General features: G+C 39.3%; 1 protein-coding gene across 1 annotated transcript; it reads left to right on the top strand.

The window, feature by feature from the left end:
- Positions 1-3,911: 3,911 nt before the first annotated feature.
- LOC114481924 (vegetative cell wall protein gp1-like) lies at positions 3,912-8,016 on the top strand. Its single transcript, XM_028476993.1, has 2 exons — positions 3,912-4,031; positions 7,042-8,016. The coding sequence occupies exons 1-2, from the start codon at positions 4,014-4,016 to the stop codon at positions 7,819-7,821; spliced, it is 798 nt and encodes a 265-aa protein (XP_028332794.1). The 5' UTR covers positions 3,912-4,013; the 3' UTR covers positions 7,822-8,016.
- The last annotated feature ends 11,178 nt before the right edge of the window (positions 8,017-19,194 follow it).

The following is a 19,194-nucleotide window of genomic DNA, read 5'->3' as shown; positions in this document are numbered from 1 at the left end:
TCACAATTTTCCCTCCTTTTTTTATTTGGCGTGCCTTCCATGCAATGCTTGCATTTTGTTTAGTCAGGTTTTCATTGATGTACACCTTCGTTCCTTTGAGTTTATTTCCTTGCCTCAGGAGTTGTCCTTTGAATTTCATATTTGTGAAGGTTATTTTTACAGCTCTGTTATCATCTTTCTTTGGCAGGAGATGGCAGGAGTTGATGTTGTCAGGGTTCAGGACAATGTCCTTCGACTTCAGGTAGTCAATGACCTGTTGTTCAATCAATTTTGTTTCTTCGTCACTCGCATAGCTCCTGGGTTTTATCTTTAGGCCTGTGATGATGACATCTTTCTCTCTTTCCTTTTGTTCCAGCTGTTCAACCCTCGCGTTCAACAATTTTATCTCTTCAGCATTTCTTTCATTCTTTTCTTTCAGTACCTTTGCTTCGCTTTGTAGTCTTTCCAGTGAGTTTTCCAGCGTCTTTTCCAACGACTTTATCTCGGCAAATAGGTTTCGTAGACCCTCGCATATCATCTCCTTGACCTCTTCCGAACCCGAATTGGGTTCTGAAGTTCCTCCCTGCGGTTTTTTCACCATTTTCCTTCAGTCTTGGGCCCAATGTTTCAGGCTGTTCTGCTGTTCAGCTGTAGCCAGCTGTAGCCAAGGTCGTGTTATCGGAGCAAACGAAAACACGTCTGCTCTCTCCAAAGACCAGAGAGATTAAAAGAAACACACAAAGAAACTGCAGGTGCTGGTCATAAAATTAGAATATCATGAAAAAGTTGATTTATTTCAATAATTCCATTCAAAAAGTGAAACTTGTATAATGTATACATTCATTACACACAGACTGATATATTTGAAGTGTTTATTTATTCTAATGATGATTATAACTGACAACTAATGAAAACCCTAAATTGAATATCTCAGAAAATTTGAATATTATGGAGAGGTTGAATATTAAAGACACCTGGTTCACTGCAAAGGCCTTTAAATGTTCTCCAGTCTAGTTCTGTAGGTCTACACAATCATGGAGAAAACTGCTGACCTGACAGTTTTCCAAAAGACGACCATTGACACCTTGAACAAGGAGGACCAGACACAAAGGTCATGACTAAAGAGGCTGTTCACAGAGCTCTGTGCATTGGTCTACGTTTCTTCTTCTGTGGTCACTGGAGCTGGAACACTGCCCCCTATCGTTCACCATCAACACTGCAGGACAAATATCTTGGTCTTCATGTAACCAAAGACACGAAAACCAATGAGGCGACAATTCTAAAATTGAACATGATGAAATAAACAGCAAGTTTTCGCAATATTCAGCAACAAACAAATCCACGGAAAGCGCTCGTTCGCGTCAACAAGCTTTTATTTTGGTACTTTGGATGAATTTGAATACAAGCTAAATGTTTAGTTTCACCACTGACATTTAGATTTAGATTTTATATTTAAATTTAACATTTAGATTTAAATATAACATTTATATTTAATTGTAACATTTATATTTAACTGTAACATTTATATTTAATTGTAACATTTATATTTAATATTTAGCATTTAGATTTAACATATATATCTAAATGTAACATTTAGATTTAACATTTGGATTTAGATTTAATATTTAACATTTAATCAGTTTAGTTTAGTTTGCACTTCCACGTATAAATTACATAAATATTAACAATAAAGTATGTGAGTATATCAGTCCCAGCAGGATCTTCAGTAAATTTCCCTTGGGAATTTGGGGAAATTCTGAAGAAAATTTGCCAGATTTTGGAAAAATTGAGAGTTCTCTCAAAAAATTTGAGGTTAAAAATGACTGCTGTGATGTGATATGAGAACTGGAAAACTGAGCTTTGCAAATATTGTGCATTTTAATTGAATCTTTGTGTTTGGAGGGGCTGAGATATCTACAACTGAATTAGTTGGTCATTTACAAAATGTTTAATGTATTTTCTATTGTTTTTTTTTTTTCTCGAGTAGGACAAATTTAATGCTCTAAAGGCCCAGATTGGGCCCCCGGGCCTTGAGTTTGACACGTGTGCATTATATTATCAAAGACCTGTTGATGTTTTTATTTTCAAAATAAAAATGAAGTGAAATATCAAATTATCCACACATCCCTCTGTTCTGTTGGTTATGGAAAATATGTATTAAAAAAAAATCTGAATATAAAAAAAAAAATCATAAATCACCTGGGCACAAGACCCAAATATTTATGTGCACCACTGCTCATGGAAGTAATTGTGGTTTTACCTCGTTATGAACAGGAAGTCTTTTATTTATTTTTTTACTTGTCTGCACATGCTGTCAAAGGTCAACACCACAGGAAGTGCAATCATTATGAGACAGCAATGCATGTTTTGTTATTGCAATAAAATAAATTGAATTATTTTATTGCTTAATTGTGACCATCATCAGCCCTCCCTAAGGAAGAGTAAGAAATATTTTATTATTATAGGGAGTGTTACACCTAGGTGGGCGTGGGGGGGGCGTGGGGGGGGGATGACGACGACAAGGGACCCCCAAGGGCGAGCCCCTGGGCCAAACCCCTGTGGGGGAACAGGAAGTCTTAATAATACAGCTACAACACATGCACTAAACATTGTTTGCTTTGATATTATATTTTTGTCAGATCATAAGAATGAAAAGTTTTGCTCAAAAACTAAGTTATGAACACTGAAAATTAATTTATTCTAGTATTTAAAGGTTTTGCAAAAACATTTTCACATTTATAATTTTAAGGGTTAAACTATGATATTTTTGTATTTGCAGAGATATTTGTAAAACAACCATTTAATATTATTATTTTTGTTTTTTACTGCACTTTTTCCGGTCAACGTAGACAAATCTACACATATTCAATGTTTAAAATGTATTGTGTGAAAAATACTACAAAAAATATATAAATATTTACTTTTTTTTCTTATTAAGGGCTTACTAATATATAAACAAAGTTGACAAAAATTTATATCAAAAAACAAATGAAGATACTGAACAAAACATTAACTGAAGATCAGAAAAGAAACACCTGTGCACTAATCATGCTGTCTAATCAGCATGTTGATATGTCACACCTGTGAGGTAGGATGGATTATCTCTGCTCAATAACACACATTTACACACATTTGTGAACAATATTTGAGAGAAATAGTCAAATATCTCAGCAGATCAGCTGAAGCACGAGTTTCCCGCTGGGCCATCGACGCTGCACCCCAGTCAAGGCTGAAACCGACAACCAACGAACCACTTATTTCATAAATGCTTTACAAACTCTGTGTGGATCTAAACTGACTGTTGTGGATTAATGACACTAAACGAGTCCTGACCGAGTTCCGTCTGAGGAAATCCAGATCCGTGAGGACAACAAACTATAATCAGAATGGATGGGGTTCAACTCCCTACAGTGTCCTTGATAAAAGCCAAAATAAATGAAAACACAATAGTTATCACTGTACACATTACACAACAAACCTAAATGTCCCTGATGTCCCACCTTTAAACACGTCATTTAACCATCCATGAAAAAACTACTGAACCTCCCACGTTTCTATAGCAACACATACTTCCTCCAGACACTGCACTAGTTGAAATAAATGTGCAGAAAAGACATTAATATGTGATGAAAAGTGTCAAAAATGGGAATAATGGAGAAAAAATGCATTAAAAGGAGCAAAAATAACGTCATTTTGCAAGTCTTGCATTAATTTATTAATTTTTATCAACACTGTCCATTGACTTCTACAGATACAATATTTTTTAACCCCAAAATCACTTTTTTAAAGCTAAAAACAAAAGTATTAGGGTATTAAGTAGTGCTACAGGAGCCCTGCTCATAATCATGCATTTTTTAAATTTCCCACTAGTGGCAGTTGAGCGAATGTTTACAGGTAGTCATGGTAACGCAGGCTAAAAGATAAAAGCTGATCAGAATCTACCGCAGTGTGAGTTTTGCAGCAGGATCTACAACAGTGACTGACTAAAGGAGGTCTAATATCTTTAAAAGCAGCCCGTAAACATTGACCAGCAGATGTCAGCAGTGATCAAGGTTTGTCACCAACGTTAGAATCAGAATCAACTTTATTGACCATGTAATGTATGTTATACACACGAGGAATTTGACTTGGTGAAACAATGAAACATTAAACAACAATCAACCAGAAACATTTTAAACATAAATATAAACAGTAGTTAGACTAATATGTGCAAAACTCAATAAAATAATATAACAAGATTAGAAGATAATAATAATAATAATAATAATAATAATGATGATGATGATGATGATGATGATGATGATGATGATGATTATAATAATAATGATAATGATAATAATAATAATAATAATAATAATAATAATAATAATAATTATAGTAATAATAATAATAATGCAGTAGTGCAGTGATGAGTAGTGCAGGTGAACATTTAAATGAAATAGTATACGTTTATGTACATGTACATTCACAGTGACAGTTTGTTCCAGGGTTGTTATGTTTAGTTATTCCACAGCAGCAGGTCTGACACTCTTTGACTGTTTAGAGTTAATCAGAGTGACAGCCTGGGGAACAAACTGTTCTTAAGACGAGTTGTTTTAGAATTAATATTGTAAACTTTAATGACTAATTCAGTGATATTCCTGAATTAAGTTAGTACTGAAGCACCTTCAACACCAGGCTGATCCAACCACGGTTCTCCACAGAACGCCACAGGAAATCATTCCTGCCTGTGGAGATCAAACTGTACAATGCATCACTATAACATCACAGCTTGATTGTTGTACATATCTAAATCATATTTGTATATTTGTATTATTTTTTGTAAATATCTGAATCATATTGGTATATATTTGTATATTATTATCATAATAATAATAATTAAAGCCGCGAGCGGCGTCATAGGTTCCGATGAAGCGGCCGGGGGCGGTAACCCACGGTCACGTATACCACTGTTGGGGACTTGGGAATTGGCCTGGAGTTGTAAGCGTTTTTGTATAATGGCGTAGTTATGGCAAAAGATTTTCCTGTGTCATGATAGGCCCCTCCCACTTTTCACAGCCTGCTCTATTTGCCATAGCAATGTGCTTCCATCTAATAAGATTCATCGTACAGTGTTTTGAAGTCAACACGACATATCGTCTGTCCGCTACAGCTGCTCGTGTAGGACGACCACAGAAGCGGCGCCCCCTGAGAACGCAAGGCATTGTGGGTAAATTGGTTATCGTTTGTTGTTTAGCTCTGGACAGTGATCGTGTGTATCAAATATGAAGCAGTTTGAACTTTGCACTCTAGAGTTATAAGCGTTTTCGTATAACGGCGTAGTTATGGCGAGGGATTTTCGTGTGTCATTATAGTCCCCTCCCACTGGCCATGATGGGTAATTTGGTCATCGAGCGTTGTTTATTGATGGACAATCATCGTGTGTATCAAATATGAAGCAGTTTGAACTTTGCATTGAAGCGTTATAAGCATTTTCCTATTATAGCGTGCTGATGGCGAAGGATTCTCCCGTGTCATTATAGGCCCCTCCCACTGATCACAGCCTGTTTTTTCTTCCATAGCAATTTGCTACCCTCTGTGTAGGTTCATCCTACAGTGTTTTGAAGTCAACACGACATATCGTCTGTCCGCTACAGCTGCTCGTGTAGGACGACCACAGAAGCGGCGCCCTCTGAGAACGCAAGGCATTATGGGTAAATTGGTTCTCGAGTTTTGTTTATGGCTGTACGGTCATCATGTGTATCAAATATGAAGCAGTTTGAACTTTGCGTTCTAGAGTTATAAGCTTTTTCCTAGAACGGCGTCCTGTAAATGCTAACCGTGTACATGACCTTAAATGACACCGGTCGAAAACACAAGGCATGATGGGAAATGTTTCAAAGCAGTCATGACCAAGCTTGGGCACATGTCCTTTGTGTGAAATTTGAAGCTGATCGAAGTATGTGTGTCAGAGTTACGGAGATTTGGATTGCAAAGTTCAAACTGCTTCATATTTGATACACACGATCACTGTCCAGAGCTAAACAACAAACGATAACCAATTTACCCACAATGCCTTGCGTTCTCAGAGGGCGCCGCTTCTGTGGTCGTCCTACACGAGCAGCTGTAGCGGACAGACGATATGTCGTGTTGACTTCAAAACACTGTAGGATGAACTTACACAGAGGGTAGCACATTGCTATGGAAGAAAAAACAGGCTGTGATCAGTGGGAGGGGCCTATAATGACATGGGAGAATCCTTCGCCATCAGCACGCTATAATAGGAAAATGCTTATAACGCTTCAATGCAAAGTTCAAACTGCTTCATATTTGATACACACGATGATTGTCCATCCATAAACAACGCTCGATGACCAAATTACCCATCATGGCCAGTGGGAGGGGCCTATAATGACACACAAAAATCCCTCGCCATCACTACGCCGTTATACAAAAACGCTTATAACTCTAGAGTGCAAAGTTCAAACTGCTTCATATTTGATACACACGATCACTGTCCAGAGCTAAACAACAAACGATAACCAATTTACCCACAATGCCTTGCGTTCTCAGAGGGCGCCGCTTTTGTGGTCGTCCAACACGAGCAGCTGTAGCGGACAGACGATATGTCGTGTTGACTTCAAAACACTGTAGGATGAATCTTATTAGATGGAAGCACATTGCTATGGCAAATAGAGCAGGCTGTGAAAAGTGGGAGGGGCCTATCATGACACAGGAAAATCCTTTGCCATAACTACGCCGTTATACGAAAACGCTTACAACTCCAGGCCAATTCCCAAATCCCCAACAGTGGTATACGTGACCGTGGGTTACCACCCCCGGCCGCTTCATCGGAACCTATGAATTATACACTTATTTATTGTTTATTCTTTCTTTTGTCTTTGTTAACGTTTTTATTCTTTTATTTGTGATTTTTTTTCTGTGGCTGTAACAAAAGCAATTTCCCTGATTTTTGATTCTGAAAAACTGCTGGATTTGTAACATTGTAAATATAGTTATTTATTCAGATAAATTCCTGAATCAAGTAAAAAACTAAATCAAATAAATTACTTTTCGTCTCAGGTTCTGAACCAGCCAAACATGGACCCAGCGGAGATGAACCTGGTGGAGAAGATTTCCTTTTTTGAGAGCTTTTCCCTTGAGGCCAGGGCGGGCAGAAATCAGCCAGTTACGGCTCCCCGCACCAAGCCGGCTATGTTGCCGCCAGTACCGGCTCCTCGCACCAATCCACCTACGTCGGCGTCAGTGGTGGCTCCCCACACCAGGCCACCAACTCTGCCGCCAGTGCCAGGTCCCCGCCCAAGGCCGCCAGTGCCGGCTGCCCGCACCAGGCCGGCTACGGTGCCGCCAGTGCCGGCTGCCCGCACCAGGCCGGCTACGTTGCCGCCAGTACCGGCTCCTCGCACCATGCCATCTACGTCGCCGCCAGTGCCAGCTCCCTGCACAAGGCCCCCAACGTTGCCGCCAGTGCCGGCTACCCGCACCAGGCCGCCTACGTCGCCGCCAGTGCCGGCTCCCCGCACCCGGCCCGCATCTCTGCCGCCAGTTCCGGCTCCAAGAACCAGGCTGTCAACTCTGCCGCCAATTCCAGCTCCCAACACTAGGCCGCCTACGTCGCCACCAGTGCCGGCTCCCCGCACCTGGTCGCCTATGTTGCTGCCAGTGCCGGCTCCCCGCACCCAGCCACCATCTCTGCCACCAGTTCCGGCTCCACGAACCAGGCCGCCAATTCCGGCTCCCCGCACAAGGCCGCTTACGTTGACGCCAGTTTCGGCTCCCCGCACCAGGCCGCCTCTGTCTGGCCCGCCGGAGCCCTCTGCCTGCCACCCGGCAGACTCCTAGATCATCCCTCCCCAGTCTGGTTTTTTAGGGAACACTCTCATCAGCTGAGTGTTTGGACACAGTGTGACTGATGTTACGCTCCCCGTGTGCTGCTGTGTGTCTTGTTTCCTGCTCCCTGGTTTCTTGGTTCTGCCCTTTTTGGATTTTGGTTTTTGTTTCATTTCTACAATAAACATGGACTGGTTTTATAAACAATATGCCTGCCTGCTGCCTGATGCATCTGTCTCTGCATTTAGGTCCACACCACCACCACACTGTGACAGTTTGTTTAATAAGATTAAAAATGTAGTTACATATTCAGTTCTAAACCTGTGTGAGAGCTGATATTGTAAAGCACTTTGGAACTACTTTGTTATAAAACTCTACTTAAATCTAATCCATTTTAACATTTACTATTTAGTCAGATTTGTTTTATTTAATATATCATTCCAACAGTGTGGAAACCTTTTTGTGAAACTTTTACTAATTTAATTGAATGAAAACGAATGGTATTGACTCATGTTTACCATCAATTCAATATCAATGTGAATAAAATAATATATAAATACTTAAACATTTAAATAACATGAAGGGAAAGGATGATGTGTAAATTGTATCAATATTTATTTATTTATTCTATTCTGTTGACCTTTGACCATGCAGGTCAAGGTTTCATTGCAGTGCCGGCCATGAAGTGACATTTTATTTAATTTTGATAAAAGGGTTTCACATACACATATAACAGAACACAAACAATTAAATAAAAGACAATTTAAATATCTTAGTAACAGGTTCAAAATACAAATAATTAATATTATTAGATTAAGGCATTGTACAAAAACAAGATACAGATTAAAGATAGATAGATAGTGGTGGGGTGGCTCATCAAGTATTCTTTTTAATTTAAATACTTATGACTAAAATATTTTACCATCGACACTGACATTTTGTGAAAAGATTCCAAACTTGCAGATTTAACATAATATTACTGAAATTGTAGAAATGAACACATCAATTTAAACAATTGCAGTTCACAGAGGTATTGCACAAAGAAACTGCAGGTGCTGGTCATAAATTTAGAATATCATGAAAAAGTTGATTTATTTCAATAATTCCATTCAAAAAGTGAAACTTGTATAATGTATACATTCATTACACACAGACTGATATATTTGAAGTGTTTATTTATTCTAATGATGATTATAACTGACAACTAATGAAAACCCTAAATTGAATATCTCAGAAAATTATGGAGAGGTTGAATATTAAAGACACCTGGTTCACTGCAAAGGCCTTTAAATGTTCTCCAGTCTAGTTCTGTAGGTCTACACAATCATGGAGAAAACTGCTGACCTGACAGTTTTCCAAAAGACGACCATTGACACCTTGAACAAGGAGGACCAGACACAAAGGTCATGACTAAAGAGGCTGTTCACAGAGCTCTGTGTCCAAACACATTAATAGAGAGGTGAAGGGAAGGAAAAGATGTGGTAGAAAAAAGTCTACAAACAATAGTGATAACCACGCCCCCTGGAGAGGATTGTGAAACTAAACCCATTCAAACATGTGGAGGAGATTCACAAAGAGTGACTGTAGCTGGAGTCAGAGCTTCAAGAACCACCACGTACAGATGTATGTAAGACATGGTTTCAGCTGTCACATTCCTTGTGTCAAGACACTCTTGAACTAGAGACAGCGTCAGAAGCGTCTCGTCTGGGCTAAAGACAAAAAGCACTGGACTGCTGCTGAGTGGTCCAAAGTGATGTTCTCTGATGAAAGGACATTTAGCATTTTCTTTGGAGATCAAGGTCCCAGAGTCTGGAGGAAGAGAGGAGAGAAACAGAATCCACGTTGCTTGAGGTGGAGTGTAAAGTTTCCACAGTTAGTGATGGTTTGGGGTGCCATGTCATGTGCTGGTGTTGGTCCACTGTGGTTCCTTAGGTCCAAGGTCAACGTAGACGTCTACCAGGAAGTTTTAGAGCACTTCATGCTTCCTGCTGCTGACCAACTTTATGGCGATGTAGATTTCATTTTCCAACAGGACTTGGTACCTGCACACAGTGATAAAGTTACCAGTACCTGGTTTAAGGACCATGGTATCCCTGTTCTTTATTGGTCAGTAAACTGGCCTGACCTTCACCCCATAGAACATCTATGAGATATTGTGAAGAGGAAGATGTGAGACACCAGACCCAACAATGCAGAAGAGCTGAAGGCCACTATCAGAGCAACCTGGGCTCTCATAACACCTGAGCAGTGCCACAGACTGATCCACTCCATGACACGCCCATTGCTGCAGTAATTCAGACAAAAGGAGCCACAACTAAGTATTGAGTGCTGTACATGATCATACTTTACAGTTAGCCAACATTTCTACAAATCTTTTTTTTTGTATCGGTCTTAAGTAATATTCTAATTTTCTGAGGTACTTAACTTCGCTATTTCTTAACCACTGTAAGCCAGGAGGAGGCCACACCCCTTCTCAAAGGCACGTTGCTGCTCTGCCTCTGTTCCCATAGCGTGTTTTTATGTGTTTGTGCATGTGCACTCAGTTCCCCAAGATGACAAAGATGACTGTGCAATGCTAAATGCTATACCTAAGTTCACAGTGCATTAGTGAATTGATATCACGTGACCGCTGCTGCTACGTTCTCTAGCTAGTGGGCGGGATAACACTACAGTCAGGATGACAGCGCTAGAGACGATAGAGAAACAACAACTTTTAAAAAATGGAGACCAACACCTGAGCTACCAGAGCTTCAGCAAAGGTAAGGTCAGAACATTGTTGGTACTTTCTACAGTGAATGGAACAAAAGGAAGGATTGACTTTGTGGATGATCCTCACTGAGGCTGTTCTGAGTTGTTGTTGTTATTTTCTCTGTGTTTCTGTGTTTCCAACACAAACAACAGATGTGCTGCCGTGTCATGAGATATATGTTGTTGGAGAGTATGGAGGCTATATTAAATAATGTTTATGTTTCTTTAATGGTGTTTATGATGTTGATTTTGTTAGATGATAAATACTTGTTCATGTGGATCTTGTTGGGTTTTTTCTTTCTTATTATGAATTTTATATTTTGATAAGCGCATTGAGATGACTTTGTTGGAAATTGCTTTACACAAATAAAATTGATTTGAATTGAATTAACACTTGACAGCAGAAACATATGAAATTGTCATTGGTGGTCTCGATTTGCAACGTGCCTACCCAACCCTAGTGGTCACGGCACGTCACTGGTAGATAGACAGAACGACAGACAGACTCATACATACTTACATACTTAGGATGTGGTAGGAGGCAAACGAGAGAGACTTAATCCAGATGCAAAAAAATGTTTATTTACAAAAATAAAAGGTCAATCCAAGTTTTACATGTATGTCTGTATGTACATCTAGCATGTGGACAAGTGTAATCATTGTCTTAGCCTCCAGTGTACCCAGCTACACTGACATCCAACCCCACCAACAGTTCAAGACCAACTGTTTAAATAAACTCCTGTCAGCAGGAGTCAATGGAGGCAACTCCATCAACATAGGTAGCTCCAAGTACCTCCCCCTAAAATCAGGTACAGTCATTCCCAACGTCCACTTTGTACATAAATGCTAAATGACGTGCCAAATAATGTTTCTCTGTAACGACGCTTATTTGAATAACATTTATCACTGAATCAAATAAACATAATTTTACCTTCCACCCCTCCTTCTTGGTCTCACCCAGTGACACATCCAGTGAGATCACCAGTGACATCACTGGAGATGTCACCCAGAGTATAAATGTAGGAAATGGTGGTCTCCACCTTCCCTTTGTCCCTGGAACACATGGTGGTGCAGGTAAGTAACAAAGAACACTCAGCAATTAAATAGTAATGCTAAACTCGTACACAATATGAAAATGATGGTACAAATGGTTTGTTCTCACCCACTTTGTTACATCTATACTATAATTCAAGGGAGGTCTTGTGTGTGTGTGTGTGTGTGTGTGTGTGTGTGTGTGTGTGTGTGTGTGTGTGTGTGTGTGTGTGTGTGTGTGTGTGTGTGTGTGTGTGTGTGTGGATGGATGGATGGATGGATGGATGGATGGGGTGTGTGTGTGTGTGTGTGTGTGTGTGTGTATGGATGGATGGATGGGGTGTGTGTGTGTGTGTGTGTGTGTATGGATGGATGGATGGGGTGTGTGTGTGTGTGTGTGTGTGTATGGATGGATGGATGGATGGATGGGGTGGGTGTGTGTGCGTGTGTGTGTGTGTGTGTGTGTGTGTGTGTGTGTGTGTGTGTGTGTGTGTGTGTGTGTGTGTGTGTGTGTGTGGATAGATGGAAGGATGGATGGATGGGGGTGTGTGTGTGGATGGATGGATAGGTGTGTGTGGCAAATATCTCCCCGACGCGTTGCGAGTTGGACCTGAAACTCGGTCGATGGGTTCAAAACACCCCGAGTGTGTGTATCTGTTATTTTGGAGTAATTTGGTCATTTCAAAATGTTTATTTTAATTTTATTTCACTTCTGGACGGCCCCGAAACCTATTCAGCTTTTGACCTCAGGGAGTGAGGGGGCGCTAGCGCACCATCTATATCTATTTCACTGCACAGCTCCTCACACGAGCAAGAGTCACGTGTGCAGCCAGAGCCAATCGCTGCACACACAGCCAAGCAGACACGGACTGTAAACACGAGTGAGAGAGAAGAAGATAGTTTATACCGGAGAGGAACGTCTGAGCAGCAGTGTTTGCACTGATAAGCTAACAAAGCTCTTAAGTCTCACTTATTGGGCCTGATGTTAGTCACTGATGTTCGTGTGTGTGAGCCACTGCAGACGCCACTTCCTCCTGTGCCATGCTATCGTTAGCGTATCAGACACGGGAACTCTCTGAATAGATGATTTGAAACCATCAGCCACTGGTGAGTCTTCTACAGACACGTTTCCCATTGTATAAACCATATAACTGTTGTTCAATAACCCGCTGTTTCACTAGAGTCGGTATTGACCTCAACCTGTTCAATTCTCCATCTGGAAAACTGTAGATTCTGTGTCATGCTGTGCATGGAAGCTAAGCTCTGACCACTCGGTTGGAAGGTAAACAATGATTTTTTTTTTTTTTTTTTTTTTTTTTTTTTTTTTTAAAGACAGCCGAATTGTACATAATACTTTAATTTACTTACTCACTCATGTAGTTTGGAGCTTTACGTTTTGTTTTGCGCAGTTTGCTTGTTTTTCTGATTGGCGCTACAATGGCTATGGAGTTTATCAGCGTCTCAAACACACACGGTATTTATTTATTTAAATATACTAAATTAGTAAAATAAAACAACAAATGCACAAAAAGACAACTGAAAGAAAATACACATGACTCCAAAAAACATACATTGCAGAAAAATACAACAAAAATATGAAAATGACTCAAATACACAAAACTAAATATTTATACAAAAAATACATAAAATGACAACAGAAAGATACACAAATACACATATTGACTCCAAAAAACATACATTACAGAAAAATACAACAAAAATATGAAAATGACTCAAATACACAAAACCAAATATTTAAACTAAAAATACACAAAATGACAACAGAAAGATACACAAATACACATTGACTCCAAAAAACATACATTACAGAAAAATACACCAAACAAAAAAATATAGAAGTGAGTTAAAAAAAAAAACAACAAACACATTTATCATGTTCATGTCCCATAGAATTAAACCGGGGAAATCACACACGCTGTTTTATTTTGCACCCACAAATAAACCCCTTTATAACACTACAGAGTACAGAGTATATACACCTCTTTGTACATCCAACCTTCAAACACATACTCATTTGGACATAATTAACTCTACTTAAGATCCCACATGAATGCATACTTCCGACGAGCACTGTATCTATTTCATTGCACAGCTCTCTTCCAGTACGTGCCAGCTGAGTTTGGCCCTGATCTCACTCCTGTGGACTTCTCTTTTGAGGAAAAATATTTTTTTACTCTTCCTTATTTGGTGATGATGTCGTTTCAAAACGTTAGTTTGACCGTACGCTATTTAGACCGGACGGACCTCACCAGGAAGTCATTGACGGCAATGGCTGCTGTGTTGAAAGCTACAAATTTCTCTGCAGCGCGTGTGCGAGAGAAAAAACATATATTACAGAAAAATACAACAAAAAATATGAAAATGGCTCAAAATACACAAAACTAAATATTTATACTAAAAATAAATAAAACTAAATATTCATACTAAAAATACATAAAACTAAATATTTACACACAAAAAATGCACAAAATGACTCCTGAATCACACTACAATGGCAACAAAACAATAATTATACAAAAACACAACAGAAAAAAACAGCAAACATTTATGCACAAAAAGACAACAGAAAGATTCATAAATACACATGTCTCCAAAAAACATATGTTACAGGAAAATACAACAAACAAAAAAACATAAAAGTGAAGTCATGCACATGTCCCATAGAATTAAACCAGGAAAATTGGACCCGTAAATATACCCCCTATGCTCCCACATGGATGCATACTTCCAGCGGGCACTGTACTAGTCTAACTTAAAAAGCAAGGGAGGTCTGTGTGTGTGTGTGGAGCAAATATCTCCCCGACGCGGAGCGAGTTGGACCTGAAACTCGGTCGACGGGTTCCAAATACCCCAAGTGTGTGTATCTGTTATTTTGGAGTAATTTGGTCATTTCCAAATGTTTATTTTAATTTAATTTCACTTCTGGACGGCCCCGGAATGAAACCTATTCAACTTTTGACCTCAGGGTGTGAGGGGGCGCTAGTTCACCATCTATATCTATTTCACTGCACAGCTCCTCACACGAGCAAGAGTCATGTGTGCAGCCAGAGCCAAGCAGCCATGGACTGTACACACATGAGTGAGAGAGAAGAAGATAGTTTAGACCTAAACATAGAGCTCTCTGAACAGATATTTTGAAACCATCAGCCACTGGTGAGTCTTTTACAGACAACTTTCCCAACCCGTTCAATACTCCATCTGGAAAACTGCAGATTCTCTGTGGTGCCGTGCATGGAAGCTAAGCTCTGACCACTCGGTTCAAAGGTAAAAAATTATTATTATTTTTTTTTAAAAAGACAGCCGAATTGTACATAATACTTTAATTTACGTACTCACTCATGTAGTTTGGAGCTTTACGTTTTGTTTTGCGCAGTTTTGTTACTTGAGTTTTGTTATTTGTTTGATGGGCGTTCACGGAGTAGATGGATGTGTGTAACTCTCAACAACCTGACGATTATGTGTGATGCGCGCGCACGTGTGAGAGAGATAGAGGTAGACACACACACATTATGTGCATGACGCGTGTGTAAGAGAACGCACGGAGGAGGTGGAGGTACACACACACGCAGTATTTATAATAAAAATATACTAAAAGAGTAAAATAAAACAAAAAATTAAACAAGTGTACAAAAAATATGAAAATGACTCAAAATACACAAAAAAATAAACATTTGTACACCAAATGACAACAGAAATGGTCACAACTACACTAAAAAGTTACAAAAATACACATGACTCCAAAAAACACAACAAAAACATGAAAATGACTCATAATACACTAAAATGACAACAGAAATGCACAAAACTACACCAAAATACATAAAATGACTCCAGAATCACACTACAATGGCAACAAAAACAATATACAAAAAATGCACAAAAACACAACAGAAAGATACAAAAATATGCATAATTACTCCAAAAAACATACACTACAGAAAAATACATCAAACAAAAAATAAATAAAAATGAGTATAAAAAACAACAAACACATTTATCATGTGTATGTCCCATAAAATTAAACCAGGGAAATTGCACACGCTATTTTACTTTGCACTTGCAAATATACCCCTTTATAACACTACATAGTACAGAGTATGTACACCTCTTTGTACATCCAACCTTCAAACATATTCTCATTTGGCCATAATTGACAACTGTACTTATGTTCCCACATGAATGCATTCATGTGGGAGCATAAGTACAGTTGCAGTTGCATGCATACTTCCGACGGGCACTGTACTAGTATATATAAAAAGAAAAGCTGTCACTCTCTCTCTCTCCCATATATATATATATGTATTCGAAGAGAGGCATGTGTGTGTTGGTTGAAGTCTTTTATATTCTATTCTAAACTTACCTGGAAGCCAGTGCAGAGTAGAAAGAATGGTGGTAATGTAGGATGTTCTGGAAGCACCAGTTAAAAGTCTGGCAGCAGCGTTCTGTATGATCTGGAGTTTGTTTAGGGTCGACTTATTAAAACAAGTAAAAACAAAATTACATTAGTCAATACGTGATGATATAAATGTGTGTATGACTGGTTCCAGATCTGATTTTGATAATAAATGCCTCACTTTAGAGATATTTCTCAGATGTTAAAAACAGTTTTTAGTCAGTAGATGACAGTGACCCTCCAAAGACATGAACTGATCAAACACAAGGTTTCTGAGGCTGGTTTTAACAGATGAGCCCAGATCACCAAGATAGTTTTTAATCAGAGGATCTTTTTATCAGGAGAGATGATCAGAGTTTATGTTTTGTTTGAATTTATCTGGAGATAATTTGATGACAACCAGTTTTTGATACAGGATATACAGTCTAAGAACTCAGATAGAAAGTGAAACGCTGAGTCATTAAAGGAGCAGTACAACTGGATGTCAGCATAAAAATGTCAAGACACATTTTTAAAACCACGGATCAACCGACCAAGAGGATTCAGATACAATAAAAACAAAACAGGCCCCAGAACGGAGCCCTGAGCTACTCCTCATGACAGGTTGGACATATTAAAAAGAAAAATTTTCGGGTTAAAAAATCTTGTATCTGTGGAAGTCATTAGCAGTGTTGCTAAAGATGAATAAATTAAGGCTAGACTTGCAATAAACTAATAAGCCATTCGTTCCACTCTATCATAACCAGGTGACCTGGGTTAGGGTTAGTTAATAATTAATTAGTTTAAAATATTACAAGAATTAGTTGCAACTTTATAATATTCATTAACATATACAGTATTCAAAGGGTTTATAAAGCATGTATAAAGCAATTGTTAGTTTTATAACCATCAATTCAACTTTATAATGACCATCCAACTAATGTTTATGATGTTCTTCACAATGTTTATGAACCATTTACAAAGTATTCTAAACATCTGTTCCAACTTTACAATAACCATCCAGATAATGATTGTAAACGGTTTATAAACCAATTATTTACCATTAGTAAAGTATTAATTATTTATCTAAAACATGTTTATAGATGCTTTATAAAGCATTAGTAAGGGATTATAATCGCCCGACCGCACCCCCCGATCCCCACACGGTAGCCCAGCCATCAACAGACGGGCCGGGCCCCCACCCAACAGGGCCAGATGTGTGAATTTACCCACCACCCTGTTATGGTGCCTCTCCATTCCCCAATGGAGAGGCACTTCCCTATCCCCTGAGTGAATGTATGTGTTTAGTGAATGTATGAAGTGCTATTACAAAAGGGTGGATGGAGGGGAGTGATGTCCCCATCCAGCCTATGTGTATATATGTGTATGTGGTGCAATAGCTCCGGAGGGTGGAAGTGGTGGTCCCACCATCCGGGGGGTGGTGTGTTGAGGTGTAATTAAAATTGGAGGGATTAGTAGGGCAGCCAGAAGTGGGAGTGCCGCCCCCGCGCCACTACTTAGTAGCGCAGGCGGCGGCCCCCTCCACCCCCAGCCCCACCATCCAGCCCCCCAAGGGTTGGGTATGTGAGTGTGGTGCAACAAGTGGGTGAGCCAGACCCTCCGGCAGACGCTACAGATCACTGTACGCAAAAACTACCCGCCATAAAAACAATTTGTTCCCCCAGGCTGTCACTGTGATCAACAATAAACAGTCATAGAGTGTCAGACCTGTTTCTGTTACTGTGAAATAACCATTGAACTAAACATAACAACCCTGGATCAGCCTGTCACTGTGAATGTTCATGGACATAATAGTTTCATTTAAATTTAAACTACTCTTATATTTATGTTTATACTTTTTTTTTAAATTTATTTTTCTTTATTCTAGTTGATTGTTATTTAATGTTACACTATCTGAGAGAGCACAGGTCACCAAGACAAATTCCTTGTGTGTATTCATACACTCTTGGTCAATAAAGTTGATTCTGATTCTTACTACAGATAGCATATACATACGTGTGTTGTAATGTAAGATATTTGAGAATATTGTTTTTATACTCAGTACACAAATACACAGTAATAAATATATTCTATTTTTCCCACAAAAACAATGTATACAGTGTACATCCCAACCAACACAAGGTTCCACATACTTTACAGTGGTCTGCATACAAAACAGAAGAATTTACTGTATACAGTTACTGTAAAAAAAAAAAAAAAAACTATGCTGCATCCTGTTTTCTGTTTGGGTCTGGCCACAGCACCTCATCCACATCACAATCAATGTTTTCCCTGGCCAAGCAGCGTGGGAAATATTGCCTAGCATGGTGAATCCAGCCGTAAAAAGCATCAACTGCTATATCTCTACATGCGTCTTCCATAGCTTAGAGAGGGGGTATACGCATTTCTGGATTTCGGTCATACGCTTATCTTCTCCAGGCAGAAAAAAATTCCTCAATAGGATTTAGGAATGGGGAATATGGAGGGAGATAAACAACTAAAAAACGTGGGTGGGCAATGAACCAGTTATGAACCAGAGCAGCGTGGTGGAAACTTACGTTGTCCCAAATGACAACGTACCTGAGCTGCTCTGGTCCATCTATCTGGTCTGGTGGAATGAGTGTGTTGTGTAGCGTGTCCAGGAATGTGATCAGATGGGCAGTGTTGTAGGGGCCAAGGGTACCATGGTGATGCATGACACCATGGTGCGTAATCGCTGCACACATTGTGATGTTCCCTCCGTGCTGGCCAGGGACTTCAACAATAGCACCGATCATATTCCTTCCCCTCCTTCGTCTTTTTGTGAGGTTGAATCCAACCTCATCAATGAAGATGAACTGGTGGTCCACTGCAGCCTCTAGCTCAAGGACTCTCTGAAACACACATGACAATATCAGAAAGAGACATGGGAGTGGTCACTATTGTAAAACACAATCATTGTGATTACAATACTGAAATATGTATACAGTCATTTATACAGTGTTGTGAGTATGCATCAGTTGTGGGATTGTATAGGACTCACTCGGACATAGTTACATCACAATTCTTTGACTCTCTCTGAATTGCGTTCAAATGGCACCTGTAGACCTGCTTCATCCTCACATTATTTCTGTTTAAGACACGGTCCTGTGTTGATAAGCTGACCCTATCAATATTTTGTAATATGCCATTGTTTTCTATTTTTCTTGGTATTTTCCGTAATGTTATGGTGT

This window comes from Gouania willdenowi, chromosome 19 (assembly GCF_900634775.1).
Source record: "Gouania willdenowi chromosome 19, fGouWil2.1, whole genome shotgun sequence".
NCBI classification, from domain to species: Eukaryota; Metazoa; Chordata; class Actinopteri; order Blenniiformes; family Gobiesocidae; genus Gouania; species Gouania willdenowi.
The sequence above is the reverse complement of the archived record's forward strand: the minus strand, read 5'-3'. Positions and strand labels throughout refer to the sequence as shown.